Raw genomic sequence first — 22045 nt, forward strand, 5'->3', positions numbered from 1 at the left:
GATCTACAAATCTGGGCGCAGAATCTGGCTACCAGCCAGGACCATGACTTAAGCTATACAATTTCAAGCATATTGGCAAGGCAACTATGGCAATGGCTCGCCTTTCCAAAAGAGTATGGGAGAATGTGATGCTATTGACCCATACCAAGAGGAAGGTCTACCAGGCTTGTGTTTTGAGCATGCTGCTTTATGGAAGTGAGATGTGGGCAACTTGCACCCACCAGGAGAGACTCCTCAATGCCTGTGTCAGGAAGATTTTGGGATTCACATGGTAGGACAGATAAATATGTATTCTCCCAAGCCCGATTTTCCAGAATGTCCGCACTCCTGTCTCAGTGACATCCACACTGGCTTGGTTATGTTCCTAGAATGTAAAATGGCAGGATCCCCAAGGATCACCACAACTAGACACCTTCATTTGCCCCAGCTGCAACAAAACATGTCCCGTATCGGTCTCTACAGCCACAGACACACTAACTTTCCAAAGGTTTGACTACACCACAAAAGGCTCAGACGTCCATTGTCTCCCAAGAAAGATGAGTGTGTGTCAACCAGAGGGGTAATTGGGTTAGTCTCTCAGGGCAAAAAAATAGCAATGAAGCGCTCTGTGGCACCTTAAGTCTGGACAAATTTATTAAGGTTTACACTTTGATAGATTACAGCCCATTACTTTGATTGGTTGCATGAAATGGAACAGACTGCCTCGGAAGGTGGTGGACTCTCCTTCCTTGAAGTTTTTTAGGCAGAGAATGGATGGTCATCTGTCATTTATACTTTAGATTCATGCATTCCAAGGGGTTGGACTAGAAGACCATTGGAATCCCCTCCATCTCTTTCAACTAGTAGCATCTCCAGGCAGGACTGGAAAAGACCCATGTCCAAAGTGACCCATGCCAGTCAGTGTAGTAGACAATGTGGAGCTGAGCTGCTATAATGCAGCTTCTGATCATAGCTGACAACCGTCCCTTATTTGGTGGGAAACTCCCTTATCCCAGCGCCGTGTCCCACTGCTGTCCCTTATTGATGATGTCCCTTAAATTTCCCGGGTTTCAAAGGAAGCAGCTCCTCTCCCTCCCTGCCTGCTGACCAGGGAGGAGGGAAGCTCCAACTGTGTTGCTTGGCTGCGTTGCTCACTCAGTAAGGAGTCTAAGAACAACTGGGGGGTGGAGCTTGCATGCCTTGTGCCGATCAAATCGGCTGCGTTGCCTGGGGACTCGCCTTTGCTCAGCGCTTCCCAGCGGAGAGGTGATGAAGGTTTTCCTTGCTGCACCCCCTTTGCTGGTTTGCTACGCTGTGGGAACCACCACTTGAGGCTTCGTTTGGCTGCTGGACTGGCTGGGCTTTCTGCCTTTGGCTCGGCAACTGGTTGACTAAAATCCCTTATTTTGGCTGCTGGTCCCTTATTTTTGAGGCTGCTAGCCCCTTATTTTCAAATCTGTAAGTTTACAGCTATGCTTCTGATGTCCCTCCCAAGTTCTGACTTGGTTGCCCAACCCACAGAGGGTGGACGTGTTTCAAGGCACAGAAGAAGCATCATAGTGGATAGCTGGATGAAGATGTTGACCCAGTGTGTGACAACTGTGAAAAGGGTGAATTCCATGATAGGAGTCGTTGGGAAAGGGATTGAAAATAAGACTACCAGTATCATAATGCCGTTATACAAAGTGTCATTATACATTATGTGAGACTACACTTGTACTGTAATACAGTACTGTGCGCAGTTCTGGCCACCTCACTGCAAAGAGGACATTGTGGAGCTGGAAAGGAGGCAGAAAAGGCAAGCAAAATGATTAAGGGGTTAGAGCAGGTTACAATATTTTGGGCTGTTTCGTTTAAAAAAAGTCTAATAAGGGGAACATGTTAAGTGGTGTATAAAAGGAAGTGGGAAAGGAGTTTTTCTCTCTCATAATGCTGGAATACTGGGGTTCTCCAATTAAGCTAAATGTTGGAACATTCAGGGCAGGCTAAATAATTAGCTACCTCAAGAGGCTTTAATGGCCACCCACCTGGATTGCGTTAAAAGAGGGCTGGAGAAATTTATGGAGTGTTTGTGGCTGTGTTCTGGCTCCAATGCTTGAGGCAGTGTGCCTCAGAATACCAGTTGCTGGGAATCGCAGGTGTGGAAAGCTCTGGTGGGCTTATCAGGGGCATGTGGTCCACCAGTTTGAGAGCAGGATGTTGGACGAGGTGGGTCCTTGGCCTGATCCAGCAAGGCTCTTTTGGTGTTTCCCCCTCAGCCTGTTTACTTGGAAGTAAGATCAGCAGACACCTCCTCCCACCTTGGGCTGCCATTCTGTGCACGCTCAATTTGGGAGGCCAAGTCCCACTGGAGCCCGTGGGCCTCTTGCGTCACGGCTTTGGATCGCCCTCCCTCGTCAGCATCTCTCTCCTCCCGGATCTGCCCAGTCCGCGCTCTTCGCTCCGCCCGCCCCGCATTCTGGGGCCGGCCTCTGGCACAGCGCTGCTGCTGCTGCTGCCGTCGCCGTCCTCCGCGCTCGGGGCTGCTCGCCGACCGACCGAGCGAAGCCATGCTCGGCAAGGACTATATGCTGGCCATCATCCTGGTCAACTGCGACGGTAAGAGCAAGGGGCGCCGGCTGGGGTGGGGGGAAGATGGTCGCGGCGCCCACCCGGGGGTGCTGGGGGCGCAGCCCCAAGTGGAGCCCCCTCAGGAGAGCGGGGGCCGCGGAAGAGCCAGGCGGGCGTGATCGCGCGAGAGCGCGCCTCTTCCCTTCGCCTGCCCGGCTGTTTTTGGAAGGGGCGCCCGGACTACCCCCCGCCAGCCCCGTGCGGGGAGCATTGCCTCGTGTTCCCACCCCGCTCACCGGCCGGCTTGGGACTTGGGGCTCTTCGGCCAAGTTCTGCTCCCGGGGAGTTGGCTGAGGGGTTACCCAGTGGCTCGGCTGTTTGTCGCTTGGGGAGAAAAGGAGGGAGTGGGAAACTTGCTGTCGAGGAAAGGGTTATGGCGACCCCTTGCACTTCGTGCTTTTCTCGACGCCGTGGGGCAGAGGCAAAGCGCCGCCTGTTGTCCCGCTCTCTAGCTTTGTGTTGGGGGCGGGGGCAGCTCCGGGGAGCTTTCCATGGTTCTGAAAGGAGAAGCCCGCTGTACCCTAGGGAAAGTTGGCTCGAGTTCTGAAATCCCCCTTGAGTTCCCCAACTTCACAGGATTAGCAGTACAACACACACGCAGAGGATAAATTGTACCATATTTCATCAGTTTCTTACAGTGTGCAGAACAGAAAGGCAAGCCTGCGATGACTGGCATCGTCAGAGGGTTCTACAGGGCCAACAACAGCCCAGTCTAAATACAACTGTATGGAAGAAGGTCCCTTCAAGTTCAGTGGAATTCATTCCCACTTAGGATCTCAATCTAATAGTCCAGGGATAACCACCTTCTGAATTACACTCACTCCCCGTTGCTCTCATATTGACAGGAGAGCTCTTACTTCAGCACTCTGAACTGCAAGAAAGTCTCTAGGGAACCATAGCAAGTCCTGCACCATAGGCATGCACTTGGCCACTGTGAGAACATGATGCCGGACTAGATAACCCATTGTCCTGACCCAGGAGGGCCTTCTGATGTTCTTCCTTGTTTCACTCACCAACCCTGCCTACCCTCACACCACCCCCACCAAATCCACTCTTTATCTCCCTTTACCCCTCACCAAAGCCACCAATACTCTCCCTTTATGCCTTGCCAAAGCCACCCTCTCCTTACTCAAAACTCCCTCTCCTTATTCATGAAAGCCTAACTCATCATCTGCTCACCCCTTAGAACACATCCAACATCAGCTTGCTGACCTGGGCCCTCACCAGCCTTGGCTGGCTCCCTCCCTCCCTCCCTCCCTCCCTCCCTCCTCCTTGCTTTCCAATGCTGCTGCCATGGTCCAGCAGCTCTGGGGCCATGAGGGAGGGTCCTTGTCAAAAAGGGGGTGGGGAGGGGAGAAATGTAGTTATGAAGTTGCCTGCATGCTTCAAGGGTAGGAAGCCATACACTTGGGTGTAATATCACTAACCAAACCTGTGCAGTCTATCCTACAGGACCTCTGGTATATCAACATGGTTATTTTGATGATTTATTTGTTTCTTACAATGAAAGTTTAAAATAAACAACAGCTTCAATTCAAACAGCTTCAATTTCAATAGTTTTACATAGTGTCCTCTAAAATAAACCACCAAGATAAAGTTCATTGTGGTATACTACACAGTAAAAATAACAGATCCAGTGCTTGCCAGCATCACAAAAAACAAACAAACATTTATCTAGGCATGGATCTTCATGAGTTTTGCAGAGGGTGACAAAAAACCCAACAAATCATGGAAAATATATGTGGATACAGGGGCGAACTATGGTTTCATGGTGGTTTTGAGGAGCTCCCTTTTGAAAAAGGATGAGGACCCATAGGGATCTATGCCTCAGGTCAATGGTTCAGTCAATAGCAACAGATGTGATCTGTGATGTGGTACTGCTGATAAGCCTGTGAAAAAAACTGAAGTTTCAAGAGGATAGGTGTTCCCTGGTCTGACATGGGTGTACATGTGTGCATGTTTCTCCTGTCTCTGCCACTCCATTCTGTCTGTCTGTCTGTTGTCTGTCTTTGTCTCTTTCTCCAGTTCTTTCTTCCACTTGGATTCATGTGGCATCCTACTATCGCCTCACCTTCCCCTTCATTACTATGTTTTCCTTCTCTCAGTCACCCAGATCACTCTCCTTCCTCTCTGATACTCACTTTCCTTCTTACTTCTTGGTCATTTTGTTTGCTGTTCAGATCTGAGCCTGAGCCTTAAAAAGCACACAGAGCTTTGCATTTTGCTCTTCCCACCACCTCTTCCAGCTGTATGTACTCATAATAAAAGGGGTAGTGAGCACATAGGTCTTACATGTGCCAGGGGAGGTCCTCATAACTGCCATTGCATCCATAGATGCCATATTGACATTCCAAACCTGGGCAAATACAAGCATATTTGCCTGGTGCTGGCAAGACAAGAAACTTGGTGCCAGTGCACCTCTGTGTCAAGAGCATTTAATAGGCACGGCACCACACCCTCTCCTTGGTTACCACCTGCCAATTGTCACTTAAAATGTAGCTGGGTCTGTTTGAGAAGAGCTATGTTATTTGGAGATTCTCAAGATTCACTCTCAAAGCCAAAATTTTGCTCTGAACCTGTAAGATTTGCAAAGAGAGCAGGATTGTGCTAAAGATAAGTATGGTACTTGCTAAGAAAATCACTCCCACACAATTTCCCAGCTTTTTTGAGCCCATCTGCTGCCTTTTTCCAGGAGGGGAAATGCTTCCATTTCTTTGCAAATAAAAATGAAGGAAAGTTACTACCATCCCTCATCCCAAATATTCCATCCCCAAGGCCTGAAAATTGGGAGGAATGGGCTGCACTGAGTTGTGGACATCACTGTTCTAGCCAAATCAATCCCATCTGTGAAAGCTGCATTTCCTTGATTAAATTCTCAGAGCTTGGCACAAGCGTAAACATTTATTGGTTTGCCAAGGTAGGGAGGAGGAAGGTTAAGATGTTATTTTCCCCTCTGTGCAACCATTTTAGTAAAGAGACAGTAGAAGAGGCAATTCTACTGTACAAATGGTCCTTAGCAGCACAGATCTGATAAGAAGCCACCATATCAAACAAAATACTATGGGGAGATGCACAAATTATCTAACTTCTTTTCTTCTTACTCTATTGCAGTATGAATTTGCTCAGAGCTGTAGTGATAGGGAGGATGTGTTTAACCCGTTTCCCACTGACCATTTGGCAATTAGCGTGGCCAGATGTAAAAGCAGACAGTGTTCTTTAATAGTTGTGTAGAAGTGGGAGTTTTAGAAGGGGCAGCATATGTGACAAGCTATGCCTGCTCCAAGTCCCATTTCTGCATAACTATTCAAGGTGTAGGTGTTCTGTCCTCTTTCACGTCTCATAACTCAGTCAACACACTTTGATTATGAAGGGGCCTTGAGGTGAATGCTGTGGTTTAATGAAAGCTGTTATTAGAAGCTCTAATTCTGGGTAGTGTTGAGTGTTCCTAGTTGCTGTCATATCCTAATAGTTGGAGTGCACACAGAATTAGGGACTATTTCTTTTGTGTAATTTTGGGCAAGTCAGCACACAGCCTGGTGTGTAGGCCTATGCACATAGAGGGCTATGGGAAAGAACCTGTAAATCTCTCCCCTACCCTGCCAATCTACATCATCTTTCTTATGAACTTGCTGTTTAGTATGAATAGCTTCTCCATTCCAGTTCCCAAACCCCACAACAGAGAAAATTAAGCCTACAGCTACCTCACTGATGTTTGTTTGTTGTTTTGCTTCTTAAAGAATAATGCTGCATTGAAAAACATGATCTCTCCTTTTTATTCTTGCTGATCTTCAGATTGCACCATTACTGACCAACTGCTTCTCTACAGAGGGCAAGTTAGTGGTGGACTTGGTTAGATGCTAATCCTTTGTTATGTCCTTGCATTTGGAAGTCAGCAGCTGACAGTTTCTTTGCCAAATCTGACTCACTTGTGATGCTAGATGATGAAAGTGGGAAAAGGATGGAGTGCCATTTGTGGCATTTGGATACAAATAGGCTGAGTTGGACAGTGGAGGTTGGGGCTTCATTCCCACCACATTCCTTTATGCAGGTGGTCTTACAGCAAAATTAGCTGTTGGTCTAACTCCCTGCCAGGCTGGGAGAAACTTGCCTCCCACATTCTTTGGATTTTGAAGGAAAAGAGAGGCCAGGCAAATGGAAGACACTCCATTTCTCTTTGCAAAATGTGGATATCACCAATTTTTCCAAAGTGGGTACTTCTGAAAACAAGATCAGATGACAGAGGTAAATGGTTAAAACTAGAACTCAGCTTTGGTTGAATTAAGATGTCAGCTCACTGCCTGAGCTACGCTGAGTATGGATTTCAGGGCAGGGCACTATTTGGAGAAAATGGAAAATTGGAGCATTCCTTTTCAAGAAAACTTGCCAGATCCACTATCAATTTCCAGGATTTTCAGAAAAACTTTTAGACAGTCTGTTATAGAAAAAAATACAAACCTGAAAGACCAACAATTTTGCTATGATTTGGATTTAAGTCTGCTTCCCCAGGTGAGAATACACATAAGACTTGTTTGTGTGTTCACCTGAACACTTGTAGCCTCAAGGTGGGTATGGGCAGAGATGAGCATGCTTAAGCCCCATTCTAACAGCCCCTGAGCACACAGGCTTCCTTTTAGACATCTGCACAGGGTTTCTAAGTGCATTCATGGGAACATGCTTCAAATCCTCATTGTGAAGAAAAACCCTGATAAGACAGGGATCCTGACAGTGATAAGGTCTCTAAGCACATTCAGCCGAATGCAAGTGGCTGGGACTTTCATGTGCAGCCCTTCTTGTCCCCACTTTGAGCCTGCACAAGTTCAGGAAATTGCCTGAATGGGGGCATCATTAAGGTGAAGTCAACAAGCTTTAATTTTCATTTCCAACTAGTTAATTGGGAGCCAGTTTGATGAATCCAGTGGCAGTCAGGACAATTTGTCTATTGCCTCTAACAGTTAAGTTCTTGCTGTGCTTGTGCATACTGATTAGTCACTAGGAGTGCCTGCATTTTGCTCTGGCTACCCTTTCCAGAATGATGTGAACAGTCAGCCACATTCAGTCCAGCCAGAGGTACCCAAATCAAGTGCTACTTGGAGGCTGTTTTATCTTATTCCCCATAGCAACAGCCTCAGCGTATCAGTCTCCTCATATCTAGTATCTTGCCACAAAGTTTGGCACAGAAATAGCTTTGTGTGGCAGGGAGAAAATTGCCCAGCCTGCGAGGTGCGATGCTGGGTGTAAACGGCTTGCCACCTGAAGAAGGCTGCTCTGGAGAATAATTTCAGATGGTCTGTGCGTCATGGCTGTCCATCAGCACAGCCTTTGCTAGTGCAGGTCAGGCTCTTGGGTGCTGTTTCCTGGGAGACAACTGGCAGTCAGGAAATGTGTGAATGTCAGAAAGCAGTTTGGCTGGTGCTTCTTTGCTCTGATCTCTGCAGGCGGGAAGTGTCAACCTCTGTGCTGCTACTTCTGGCAGCTGGTAGAGCCACTCTAAAGGATGGCGAGACCTGATTAAATAGAATGCAGTTTGGCAGGCAAGAGACAGCAGGGCCTGCAGTATGTAATTGAATGGCAAGTGATGGATTATTCACCTTCTGTCCCCTCCATACTGGGAGAATCAACAGGATAATAAAGCAGAAGGGGCACACTGACCTTTGGGTATTTTTAGCTGTGTGCGCTGGGGCAGATACAGTTACGGTCACAGCTCTGCTCCTGGAAGTCCTGCAGGGAAACAGCAGGTTTCACATTCTGGTGCCTGTACATTCATTCTCCAGGAAAGTAGAGTGAGGGAAACTGGGCTCCATCTCACTCCTCATTAAAACCGTGCTTTTTAGGATTTCCAGAAATTTTGCATACTGCTTCTGATACTGAAGATTGTGCATAGCCATCATGATTAGTAGCCACTGATAGCTTTATCCTGCATGCATTTGTCAGATCCAAGCTGGTGGCCATCACCACTGTTTCTGGGAACAAATTCAATAGTTTTACTATGTGCTCTGCTTCTAGTATCTGTGTGATGGCCGTGGGGGTTGTGGGTATTGATTTCACATCTTTACAGTGTTGAGTCTTCTGTTCAATGCTGAACACCCCACTGTGTAATGTTACTACATCCTTGACTTTTGTTAACTCTTTATTAACCAGCTAGGGAGAAGAAGGCTTTAAGTTTAACCCTTGCAAATATAGGAGTAAATACTGACTGAAATTTTCCACTGGACTGCCCAGCAAGGACTGGACAAGGGGCTTCTGTTGTTTGTAAGAATAGATGGAAGCTTGTAAATGTATATCCTTCATGCACCTGTCCTCTGTTTTTATTCCACATTAGATTTTTCAGCCGGAATATTCAGAAATAATGTGTCTTAAAATAGAGAGAGTGGCATTTTGATGTATCTTTTTTCTACCTTTCTGTAGAAGCTGTTGTCACCATCCTTTGAAATGAAACTTGCCCTTTTCCTCATCTGAAGTCTTTTCTCTCTTTAGACAACCTATGGAATGACCAGAATCTGGAGGCAGATCTTGATCTTCCCCCAGGATGGAGGAAAATCCACGACTCCTCTGGGACCTACTACTGGCATGTGCCCACGGGCACCACCCAGTGGCAACACCCATCTTGCCCCTCTGGTTTAGCACAAACTGGGGAAGCTGCATTGCCAGAAACGGTATCAGGATTCCAAAGCCTTTGTATGATTGACAGGACCCATGTGAAAAGTAATGCCAGCAGCCCAACCTTTGTTCTCTCTAGGGCTGCTGTTTCTTTACATATACAGTACCCATAAATGCAGACTTGCCTGTCTCTCGTGGTGACACATATACAGAGCCTTGTGTGGTAAAATTTAACAGAGTAGTAACTGTGTACTGTCAATCCCACCTGACACCATTTGTAGGTTTGCATGCTTCTGCATGATCTTCTTGTTCTTACTGGGCAACAGGGACTTCTGGCTTTCAAAGCTGACTCCATTGACTGATAACATCCAGAGGGCATGAACTGGGATGGGGTCAACTGAGTCACTTGACTGGGTGAACAGCTGTGGAGAGAGGAAGATTACAGCTGCATTTTCCATGGCGCTTCTGCTGTAAAATGCAATGTCTTAAAAAGCCTAAATTCGTTTACTTGGATTGATTTCAGTGGGTCTTCCAGGTATGTTTAGGATTGTAGCATTAGTCAGCAGACGCTATCCAGTAAGGCACTGTGAATGCCTAGGATAAAATAGATGTAATCAATGCTAAGATCTATTGATTTGCCATAATGATCTTTTTTTATTCATGCAGTAAAGTAACATTGTCTATTGGGGTACCAAACTGCTTTCCATTAGGACTTGGCTCAATGCATCTGTTTTGAAAATCATGATAGAATTTGCGTTTTTAGAAGAAAACAAATGGAGAGTGCAACAAAATATGCCCTCAGCTCCTTTCACAAGTTCTCTCCTTCACAGCTCCAGCCAGCCCAAAACAGAAGTCCTTGTAGTGCTGTTTGGGGTTTGCAGATGACATGTTGTTTTTCTTTCCCACCTTTCTGAAATGTTCCTGTGCTGTCTAAATAGTGCTAAAGGACTCAGTACTTCATTAGAAGTGTGGGTATAAGAGCTTTTTAATATCAAGGTATAGTACTCCAGACTACTATAGTGGCTTAAGCTGGCAAATTCCCTCTCCCCCTCCTCCCGGGATTTTCCTTTCTTTTTTATATAAAAAAATCCTCACAAATGTTTCATTGCTCAACTGCTCGCAACCGTAGACTGAATTTCTACATACACACTTTAGCTGCTTGGCTGAGCCTCAATGTTAATAAAACAACAGTGCCACATTCTCTTCACTTTCACAACCTCCTTTTCTGTCTTCATTCAGGATCTTCAGGTTGCAACAGTAAGACGTCTGCCAAGGGAGAGACCTATCCCAAGTCCGATGGCATCGCTGCCCAGAAGGTAGGGTTGTCTCCTGGGGGCAGGAGCATTTCATCCAAACACTAGGGCACATCGAATCTGAGTAAAAGTGAAAGAGGGCTCTAGGACCTGTTCATGGTCTCTTCAGGTGACCTCACAGGTAACCCAGATTTGTGCAGATGCAGAAGCAAGCAGGTTTGTTTCCATCCCACAAGTCTTTGGTCTAACTTTTGAGTCATAAAGAAATACTGATCCTCTGCTCCAATCTCCATCCTACTCAGATGGCTCCACCAAAATGGGAAAGGACTGGGTTTTGCAAAGTACAGGCTGGAGGTGCCTAGTCCCTGCAAATCACATCAATAGGGTTAGAGCTGACAAGCCTTTGGTTAGGACCAATGGAGGCTGGAACCATTGATTTAAACAATGTAAGTGAATTAAACTTAATGATGTGTTGGAGAGTTGAGAGAACGATGGGATCCACAGCTGCCACTCTGGGGATGAAGTGACGCTCGCTAGAGTTATGCCACGACTGAGAACCTCCATGTCACTGCTATGCTTGTCTACCTGTTACAGGACATCAGTGAGCTGGCATGGGGAGGAGCATCACCAGGGCAACCCAGAGCTTGGCTCCAAGGTACAGTCAGGTGAGGTGGGGGACACAGGGGGTACGTAGCTCAGAAACCTGGCTGATTGAGGAAGCCCCTTTCTTTGAGGCAAGGGGTCCAGATTCAGCATAGGTAAGGCCCTTCCTTGGAGGCTGCTGCAGAAAATTTACCCCTCTGTGAGCTTTGTTTGTTTGTTTATTAAATTTGTATACTGCCCTATACCCATATATCTTAGGGCAGTTGACAACACAATATATCAGGCTCTGCATTGGAACCTGGGAGTCTCTCTCTTATTTTAGAGAAGCTGGCATGTGTCACCTTCTGGTACTGCTCTGAAAATCATGGCAACTGCTTTGAATATTCCCTTGGCATTTTACAGTGCATTCCCAGTATCACTCAATATGTTTTAACTACCCTTTCATTCATGTGAAAGATTGGCTAGATGGTATAAATGAGTAATCTATGCATGTTGAGTGGTCTTATCCATGTCCTTTGTGATGTTCCCTCAACTATCCTTGAACCCTGTGGCCCCGTTCCTTGATAAAATAGTTTATCAAGTAAGTGAACTATTTTTAACTGATTAACCTATGTGTTTTTTAAAAACTGAATGATACCTCTCTTAAAATTATTTTTAAAAATTACAAGCTCCTTCCCCAGAACTTAAACACAGCTCAAGTATTTTGGAATCTATTGTTTTAGTTGTATAAGTTGTAATTTTAATTGTGAACTGGCTTGTGTGCTGTGCTTGGTGAAGACAGATGACTGTGCCACACATCCCTGTTGTCAGATCACTATAAACATGTATGAAGTACCCTGCCTCAGAAGAATAAGTTATTCAGTCCAGAGTTACCTAATACCTAATCAGAATTAAACAACCCTTAAATCACACAGCACTGCAAGTCCAATTTATAGCAAAATAGTAATTAAAGAATGCTTGAGGAAGCAGGGGAGGGAAGGACTTTCTAAAAGCAAATTTTCAGGATTGGAACTTCTACCACTTCCAGTCAGATATTATCTGCAGAAGAACTTGTCTCTGATGTGGGCAGGAGATAATGGCCTTTCCCATCCATACCCTTTTAGGTAGGTTTATGCTTGACAGCATCTCCCTGCGGTATCATTTTGAGAGTTCACATACAATTACACAGAACTGGTTTGCTGTTTCCTTCTCTCACCTGAAGGTGTGCCGTCCAACTTTTTTGGAGCCAAAACCAGGATGCGTGTCTTCTGGGATGCGCTCCTGGGTGCCACATGAGATCATGGCCCTAAAAAAGTGATTTTTGTTCAGGGCAAGAGTGCAGCACACAAAATGGCCACCACAGTCTCCCGTGAAGAAACAGGATGTCCTGGGGCACTTGGGAAGTATGGAAATGAGGGGAAGTGTTTTTCCTACATGGGTAAATAATTAGAGATTTGGAGTAAGGCAATTAAAGACTGGTTCACTGACACACTAGTCTGAGCTATGAATCCTTAACAAGCTACAATTTGATGAGGGAAAATAAGCTAGGAAAGCCTCATTTTCTATACCTCTAGCCTAGGGGCTGAGTGTGACCCTCCAGGCCTCTTTCCCCAGACCCTCACTGGCCCTGCACCCTCCTTGAATGTTTCTGCCTGCCTGGGATGTGTCACTGAACACTGATAATGCTTACTGATTGTCTAGGTGGAGGACAGAGAGGGGCATGAGTAGGAACTCATCTATTGTGCAAAGGTGAAAACCACATTTCTTAGAATAATGGAACTGTAGAGTTGGAAGGGACCCCAAGGGTCATCTAGTCCAGTCCCTCTTGCTCCACCCACTTTTGCCTCTGGCGTGTGAGCCATGCCCCCTCCAAAAGATTGCAGCCCTCAGGCTAAAAAAAGTTCCCCATCCCTAATCTAGTGGGACAACCTATGAATAAGGACAGACATGAGGACTCCTTTGTGACATACAATGTAGTAAAGAAGGGCACAATGAATTTGGCAGTGATGGTATCAGTTGATGTTCTCCGGAAGTGTTCATGATGGCTAGATTTGAGGTACAGTCAGGGAGGGAGGGGCTGCTTCAGTTCACATGAGCTGAAACGTTCACAAAAAGCTGCCAATGGCCTGGGCTGCATAGCCAATGGTGAGCTAGGAAGGCTGGAGACACGCCTTACGGTAACCCCTCTGCCCCTCTCTTGCCAGTGCTTCGTTGTGCGTTCGTTGGGCTGGGTAGAAATCCCTGAGGAGGACTTGGCTCCTGGCAAAAGCAGCATTGCCGTGAATAACTGCATCCAGCAGCTCTCCCAGAACAAGTGTGACGACTGGGACCCTGCGGACAGGTGGGGCGAGGTGAGTGCAGGAGGCCCAGGGAGAGATCTACTCAAATGTGTTCTCCCACGTAGACTCCCAGCAGCCCTTGTGCTGAATGCAGCCATAGGGGCCAACTCCCATGGGGACGGGCATTGCCATTCCAATGGTGTGCTGGTACCATATCTTGCGATCAATTATGTGAGATGGGGTTTACCTGCCACTGGCGGAGGAAGGGAGTGTGGTAGGTGCGGTCTGCCCCAGGTGTCATCCATGGGGGGTTTTGACATCACTGCCCCGCCCCCCTGGGATGCCTGCCCCGCTCCTGCAGGTGACTAGTCCCACCCCCGGGTGCACAGCATGTGTGCCACTCTGGGCACTGAAGCAACTAGCTCCACCTCTGTCTGCCCCCTCCATATTTTATTCAAGTTGTCACCCTTCCTGGGTCTGGGCACTGCTTTGCATCCTTTCCGCCTTTGGCAGGGACCCAGGCATGAGCTGCTGGGTGTCCCCATTCCTCTTCCTTGTACCTATTTGCCAAAAATGCACCCATTCAGTCCATGGCATTACGTACAGGTGTTCTTATGCACTGCTGGGTGGATAAACATGCCAGTCCCTGTTTTCCCTAGGAAAGGGACATCATTATCGCTCTAGTTGCAAGAGGCAAGTGGATTTTTTTCCCTACCCCTGCACTGTATCTCAGTCACAGTCCTCTAGTCTTCCCTTTTCAGGGCCAAAACATGGTGATGATCCTGAAGAAGGACACAATGAGTTTAGTGGATCCTTTGGACCAGAGCCTCATCCACTCCCAACCCATCATCAACATCCGTGTCTGGGGTGTGGGATGCAACCACGGCAGGTGAGGGAACCTTTGCTCTGGCGTTGAAGAGGAGAGGGCATTTTCTGCTGCTGGAAATTAATATGAAGGACAACTCCTCAGTCTTTTAGCATTGCACCAAACTGAGCCACAGGCCCTGCAGGAGGGAGAATCTTGGAATTGTGTTCTCTCTCTCTCTCTCTCTCTCTCTCTCTCTCTGTGTGTGTGTGTGTGTGTCGATCTTGCTGTCCTCGCCTTGCCACGAGGTCCTTCTGCTCACTACAAAGAAACCTTTGCTCTTCTTGCCAGAAACTATTACAGCTGATAGCACACAGACCATTAAGAGGGTCGCTTCTTGAGGGATTCTGCATTAACCAGATTCTTCTTTCTTTCCCTACATGCTGTGCTTGACCCAAGGGACAGGTAAGGCCCCTTCTTCCTTCTGCAGCAAGGACCAGTGCCTGGAGCCCTGCCCTTGCTTACTGGGCTCTCCTCTCCTTGCAGGGATTTTGCTTTCGTGGCCAGTGACAAGGACACGTGTATGCTGAAGTGCCACGTCTTCCACTGCAATGTGCCTGCCAAGGCCATTGCCAAGGCCCTGCATGAAATGTGCTCCAAGGTATCCCTGCTGATTCTGGCATGGTTCTTTCCCTACATACACACATGCACACACGAGGAAGGAAGAGTGTCCCAACCCCTGAGGTGCAGCGCCAGTCCCCTGCACCAGGCTGCTCTCATTTTGCAAGGAGGTGGCAGGGGGAATTTCATCCTGGTTGGCTGGGGGCTGGAAGAAATTCCTCTGAACCATGCATTCATCGGACCTCTGTATTAAATGAATCTTGTCAGATTTCTAGGAGTCTAGCAGTCCTTGTTGGTGGAGGGGCACAGCTATAAGGAGAGTGGCAATTCTGTGCATGCTTACTGAAAGAAGGGGAACCTACTTCTGAGTAAACATTCATAAAGCAAATGGGATTCCCATTTGAATTGCAACTTCTAGCCATGTCATTGAAGACTGGGAATGTTCTTTCTATACTTTCTCCTGGGTTACCATCTAGGAGGGTCTTCTCCCTGAGCTTTGCCACCACCACTATTCAGGTTTAGGTGGGAAGTTCCAGCAGGTTGTCCCAACTTTTCATGACCTTTCTCTGTATTACAGATCATGGCTGAGCGAGCCGTGGCAAGTAGCAGCCTCAGCCGATCTGTTACCTTTGAACCTGTCACTCCAGATGACGTCTCTCTACAAGGTAACAAAAGTTACAAATCCCACGAGTCCCTTTCTGGGGCACGTGTCAGCACTTTATCAGTTCCGTGCTCTGACAGAATTGAAGTCATTATTCCCATCCTTGGTCTAAAGAAGCACCCCTGCTTCTTTCTTGAAATAAAGTGATGGTTTGGCTAATAGGACTCCCCACCCTGCCAGTTGGCTGGGAGAAGGTTGAGAGAATCCTCAGAACTGTGTCTGGGAAGAGGAGAGGTTGCTCCATCAGGCAAACAGAAATGTTTGTGCTGATGAAGCATTTGTTTCAGTGTGACGTTGAATTCCTCCTTTTGCTTCGGGCAGTTGACATTCTGGATGCCGTGGGAGAGTCTGTCCAGAAATATGAAGCTTTGTATATTGGCACCTCACCAGTGTCCAAGGCCATGGGTAAGTAGCTGTGCTCTTTGAATTCTGCTACCTATCTCTGGTGTGTTCAATGGGTGATGTTATTGCTTGTGGGGCACCTCCTCCTTTACCAAGTCTGTCAACCCCTAAAATCTGAAGCAGAGGCCCTTCTCTGTGCCCCAGTTATGGTGGAAGTCTTGAGAGAACCCTGTTCTCTGGCTGATGAGCATTCTCACTTTCCCTTGGATCACCCATTTATTTCTTGCCTCCCCACTTCAGGGATGGATGTGCTAAATACTGCCATCGAAGACCTGGTGGGCAGCCGTGGCCGTGACCAGTGGACTCCATCTGTTGTCAGTGTTTCAGACTCAGTGATGCAAGCAGACCAGGCTGAGGTAAGGCTCCTTGTGACACTGGCCACCCTGGCAGCTTTCTCCTTTTACCAAGTGACATTACAGTAGCCATCCTATCTGGCATCCTGTCTGCCCCAGAGGCTGAGAGACTGGAAGAGGAGCTAGACCAGAATGACAAGAGGACCGTTGGACTTTAGTATTTTACTGTACGCTAGCCATTTTCCATGGCAATTATGTGATCTAGACAAAGCTAAGCACTTTCAGATCCCATTTATTTCAGTGAAAGAGATTGATGCAACTGCTTAATTCTGCCACCAAAATCAATGGAACCTTAAAGTGCTTAGTTTTGGCTGGATCATACAAGTCCAATTGATTTCAATCACAGAGTTGAACAGTTTCATTGATCTTTTCCACTGAAATCAATGGGACTGGGTTGTGTGCATAGTTTGATTTAATTTATTAAATACAAATTTGGAAAATAGTTCACTAGTGGGCATGCAAACCCCTCATTAGCCTTTTTTGTTCCCAGTGATTTCAGTTTTCAGAGAACAGATGGCAAACACAATAAGACTCTGAATCAAGTCCAGAGAAAGTGACTTGTAGCTGGTTTGTTCTATTGATTTCAATGAGAACTAATCACAAGTTTCTGTGGAATGAGGCTGAGACAGTTACAAAACATATTTCCTTTTATTGATCTTTTTTTAAAAAATTGCTGCCTGCACAAACCCGCCCCAGCCCCGCGCCTGGAGGGGAAATAATTCCCCCCTTTATTTCCCCCCCAAAAAACTAGGTGCACCTTATGGGCCGGTGCGTCCTATGGGGCGAAAAATACGGTATCTGGTGAAAGAAATTACTAAAGAGTTGCCCGTGATACACGCTGGGCAGCAGCATTTTCCCACTGTTTCCTAATACCTTACGAGATCCCCCCTTCTTTTGCTAATTTCTGCCAAATGGTTGAGCACCTGGCACGTACCATTTTATTTTAGTAAAATTGTGAAAGTGGTTGGGATTTTCCCCTGGAGCTGCACTGAGCCTCTGGGGGTGCTGCACAACTATGGGGAAGACCCCCTCCCTACTTTCCAGTTCCAAAGGAAGGCTAGAGATGGTGCTCAAAATTCCTCTGCAACACACTGCCTGGCTTTACTTTCCCTCTGGCTTAATGCTGCAATCCTATGTACATTTATGGAGGAGGAAGCCCCAATGAATACAAGGTAATTCTGTCCCTGAAGGAGAGGGACAGAATCTTAGTGACCACGTATTTTGGGCTGGTTACTAAAGTCAACCACAGTTTGTGGTTCCCTCTGGATCTCATTGCTGTAAGGATTACAGAAAGATAATCAAGAGCCCTGCTCAAGGACTTCCGCTTGTGCAACAGGGATTCCCTCTCCCCACCCCACCCCCACAACTGGCTCTGAGGGGTCAGAAGAACTCCAAGAACAGTGCATGGGTGGGGGGAGGAGAGGGGAGATCATTCCATCAGGCAAGCTGCAGTATAACAATGAAATCTACCTTTTTTCTTATTGTTTTCATTTAGCATGTTTTACAATGTTGGAAGCCTATGCTATGATTATGTATTGAATTTGTATATCAAGGCCACTGCATCAGGTTTATTAGAATGTGCACACAGGTTCAATATTTGGCCTAGGACATATAAATATTAGTACCTAGGATAAAACTGAAGTGCAGGAAGAATGGTGGCCTGGATGCATCCTTAAGTCTAATCTCTTTTGTGTTCTTTCTTGAGGCTGAGGATGAGGACGGCTCTTGCCTGTGGGAATGTCAGGTCCGCTATGTGACTTTTATTGGGATTGGGAAAGACGCCCACACCTTCGCACTCATTACTGACATGGGCCAACAACGTTTCCAGTGCACAGCTTTTTGGTGTGAGCCAGATGCCGGCACCATCTCAGAAGCGGTGCAGGCCGCATGCATGGTAAATGCCAAGACATTTAAGCAGGGCTTGCTCAGTAGTTCAGGTCCTTTTATTTATTGACTACATTTACATCCCACCTTCTTTCCACCAAAGGATCCCAGGCGCCATACGTAAGGTTCCCTTCCAAACACTGGCCACGCACTGTTCAGCTTCTGCAAGGGGGCTGCACCCTTTGCAAGGCCTCTTAACCAACACTGCCCACTTTGAGCTTCAGAGTGGACCAATCTCACCCCACTTCCACCCCATCAGTTAGAAACCCTAGTGTTTGATCTCTGCCCTCAGCAGTTTCAAAGCATCTGAAGCTGGGATCCTGCATCAAAGGTTCTCATATGTTCATTGTAAGCACTGATGATGCTGTTGGAGCTCTCTCTCTCCCCCTCCCCCACTTATAAATGTGGTGCTCCGACCTTTATAAGCCTATATCATAGACTGAAATAATTTATGTCAGGAAATAACTAGATTCAGCAACCACCAGGTTTTGGTAAGCTCTGCCCTTTGTAAATCCACCATGATTTGCTTTTTTTTTTTTGGTAGGTCCAGTATCAAAAGTGCTTAGTGGCTTCTACATCGCGAATGAGACCAAAGAGTGGCTCACGCTCCATCTTGAAGATGAAAAGGACAGTGTCAGTCGACTCGCCAGTCTGTTCCTTTCCTGTCACAGGGCACTCCCTGCAGAAAAATGGCAGCGCGGCCACTACACGCAAGAGGGGTTTATTCTCATTCTTCGAAGCATTTCGCCAAAAACATTCCATACTACACACCCCCACCCCTTAGCCCAAAATATATGGTGTGAGACAGGGATGGTGGGCCCCTCGTGATACTTAACAGTGGCCTTCCTTTGATATCCAGGTTCAGAATGTAAATAGCGTACTTTTGTCTGTTGACTCTTTCATTGAATCAAAGAGCCAACAGATCCAAGCAAATCTGGCCCCTGAGAGAGGTCTTTGGCTGATCCTAGACATGTTATGCATAGTTTTGCTAGTCCTTTGCCATGTAGATGCTATGAGAAGGAGGCAATGTTGTTTTCAGGGGGAAGAATAAACAAAGCTGCACCTGAATGTTCCGACAATGTTCCCTGGCATGTGGAGTAGGCAGCATCCAATGCATCACACAGGCTTAAAACGTTGCTCCTGTTTGCTCAGGGTGGGTTATGGAACAGGGCAGAGCAGGCATGCCAGCTTGAAGCAGTAGCTCCACTTGGTTTTTGCAGTAAAAGCTGTGAGTATTGCTACTCTTCCTTCCCCAGCTTGTAGCATGAATGCTTGGCATACGAAACCTGACTGCAACCCTAGGCAGGCCATGGAACAGCCACTCGTGTTAATTTGCGGCAGCAAATAGATGCTTGTGAGCCTCTGGATTTATCAGATGTCAGTACAGATACACATTTCCCTTGAAAAGTGACAAATAGTCTCTTCTTTTTGAACCGGCATACTGAGATATAAGGACTCTCTCAATCCCCCTCCCTCCCTAAATCTGCTCCCTAACAGTTTAGGGGGCACACAGGGGGAGGAGGGGGGGTCCACGTTTTATTGTGCAATTGAATGTTCTTCACACAGTGCTATGTTGGCTACATCCCATACACTGTTCCATCGATGCCACCACACTATTATCTCTTCACAGTGTAGCCTGCAACAGGCCTGTGTTTCTTTGGCAACGTCTGGGCTAATCCTTTAACTTCTGTACGTGCTGTAGCAACTATTCTTTTGAAACAAGCCAGTGACCATAATGAAGCCTAGAATAATCAAAGGGTGCACTTAGCTCCAGTGCTCACTAGCAAAATGTCTGGTATGTGAGTGAGTCACATCAGCACTCAATACTGTCCTAATAACACCAGCATGCCTAGTCAGGCACTTGGATTGGGAACATCACTGTAGGACCCAATGCTGGCTAGCAACTCTGACAGACAAAAGTGATTCACACTTGTAAGATGCAGGTAAGGAGAATATAAAGCTGCCTGTGGATTCTCCCCCCCCCCCCATTTTTTTAAAAAAGAAAAAGCCTATAAATATTGAGAGCTTATTGCACCAACATTAGCAAAAGTGACTGCTGAGTCTCATTTGATCTGTGTCCAGAAATGGGGAGTGAGGCTGGTGCGATGAAAGGGGAAATCTCCAAACACGTTCCTTTCTTTCCTGTTTGGGAGATAAGGTAACCCATCAACTTTATCTTATTTAAAACTAGCCCCAGATTAAGATAGACTCAAGTCTACCTCAGTGATACTTTATATCTGATCATTTGTGCAAATAAACCACTAATATGGAAGAAATCTAGAGTTGTTTTATCTTTGGTCTCTGTTTCCAGGTAATTTTACTGGGGCTAGAATGAGCTGCTGATCTGGGTGGGAAATGAATGACTTCCCTTTGGTGTCACAGTCCAGGGCCAACTCTATGGCCATGCTCATTTCAAGGCTAAATTGGAAGTGGAAAATGCCAAGTTCTGAATGAGGAGCTGAGTCCTTTTCTATGATATAAGTAGGCAGAAAGGGGGATAGGCAGCAAGTAAGCCTAGACTGAATAGCTCCTGCCTCCTGTGGTTTGTTACCTACCATGAATGGCAGCAGAGAAGTGGAGTAAATGGAAGGAGTGAATGGATATTAGCAGGAACAGTGTGAGGTCTGCCATCTGTACAGCTGCTCATTTTCAAATGTGCCTTGGTCCAAAGAGTAGGGATATCTGCAGAGATTAGTCCTTTAGGAGAAAAACTACCAAAGGACTATTAAAGCCCAAAGATAAATGCCTCCGTACAGAGGGAACGTCTATGAAAGAGATCAAGGCCCAATGAAAACAACTTATGAGAAATTCAGGATTGTACCTTTGCAGTACAATTAAGGACAGGAATCTTGTGATTGAACTCAGACACTGAAAATATAGTAATTCATGCTGGATTAATTTTAGACAAAGCTGTTAAAATGACTTAACCCAAAGAGCTTATGGAAATACTGGGCCTTGGGCTGTGCACTTTTATGAAACGAAAAGGCAAAGATGCAACAGACCATTAGACACTGGCAGTGCAGACATTGGCATGCAATAAAACAAAAACTCTGTACAGTCATATGTTTGCTTCAGGTTGAATCTTCAGGTTGCGTCCTGCGGCGACCCAGAAGTAATGGAACGGGTTACTTCCGGGTTTTGCCGCTCGCGCATGCGCAGATGCTCAGAATGATGTCACACATATGCACAGACACGACAAATCGTGACCCGTGCACGCGCAGATGCACAGACCGGGTTGCATTCTGCTCATGATGCGAACGGGGCTCTGGAATGGATCCCGTCCACATCCACAGCAATGCATGTGCAATGCTGTGGGGGAACTAAAAGGACAGTCTGCTGGATCAGGCCAGGGGCCCATCTAGTCCAGCAACCTATTCTCACAGTGGCCAACCAGATGCCTGCGGGAAGCCCAAAAGACCTGAGCATAACCGCACTCTACTGTCCTGTGGGTTCAAGCAACTGGTATTCAGAAGCGTCACTGCCATCAATCATGGAGAAAGAACAGAGCTATCACCAGGGTTATTAGCCAAGTGGAGTATGTGTAGGAAATACAATACAATTTTTTGTTTTATTATATCATATAAACAGGCAGGCAAACAAACGTCATATAATCCACACAGTGACTGAGATGCAATGCCTATCTCTAGCTACAACACATAAGGAGGATTATGGTAAAGATAGCAAGGTCACTTAATATGGGAAATATCATAACGACAGCAGCATTGATTGACAAATAGCATGAAAAAAGACTCACATGTCCTGCTGGTATGATTGCCAGGATGCTCCAAGATGAAGCTAATAAAATGCAGAACTAGTCATGCATGAGCTGCAGTGATTGCCAAAAAGGGCAAACCAAAGATGAATACTTTTGCCATCTATGTTCTGGTTCCCTCTAGGTTAGGTTACGGCAATGTGTTATAAGTAGGCTGTCTTGGAAGATGGTTCAGAAACTCCAGCTGGTGCAACATTTTAAGCACATTACACTGATCCTGGCCCAACTACACTAGCTGCCAATTAGT

The 22045-nt window shown here is 46.5% G+C and overlaps 1 protein-coding gene across 1 annotated transcript; it reads left to right on the plus strand.

The window, feature by feature from the left end:
- Window positions 1-1908: 1908 nt before the first annotated feature.
- Window positions 1909-20302, plus strand: APBB3 (amyloid beta precursor protein binding family B member 3). The gene is made up of 12 exons (XM_083748648.1): window positions 1909-2577; window positions 9064-9242; window positions 10426-10502; window positions 11034-11094; window positions 13226-13372; window positions 14062-14189; window positions 14652-14766; window positions 15304-15391; window positions 15709-15792; window positions 16030-16145; window positions 17848-18036; window positions 18571-20302. The coding sequence occupies exons 1-12, from the start codon at window positions 2529-2531 to the stop codon at window positions 18808-18810; spliced, it is 1473 nt and encodes a 490-aa protein (XP_083604774.1). The 5' UTR covers window positions 1909-2528; the 3' UTR covers window positions 18811-20302.
- Window positions 20303-22045: the final 1743 nt, after the last annotated feature.

This window comes from Podarcis gaigeae, assembly GCF_964106915.1.
Source record: "Podarcis gaigeae genome assembly, chromosome: 7".
Classification (NCBI taxonomy): domain Eukaryota; kingdom Metazoa; phylum Chordata; class Lepidosauria; order Squamata; family Lacertidae; genus Podarcis; species Podarcis gaigeae.

Excerpts from the sequence above, each read along its gene's own strand:
- APBB3 (XM_083748648.1), top strand. The coding sequence starts at position 2,529 with ATGCTCGGCAAGGACTATATGCTGGCCATCATCCTGGTCAACTGCGAC. Across the intron at positions 11,095-13,225 it reads ACCCAGAGCTTGGCTCCAAG|TGCTTCGTTGTGCGTTCGTT; the intron begins GTACAGTCAGGT and ends CTCTCTTGCCAG. Across the intron at positions 16,146-17,847 it reads TGCAAGCAGACCAGGCTGAG|GCTGAGGATGAGGACGGCTC; the intron begins GTAAGGCTCCTT and ends TTCTTTCTTGAG.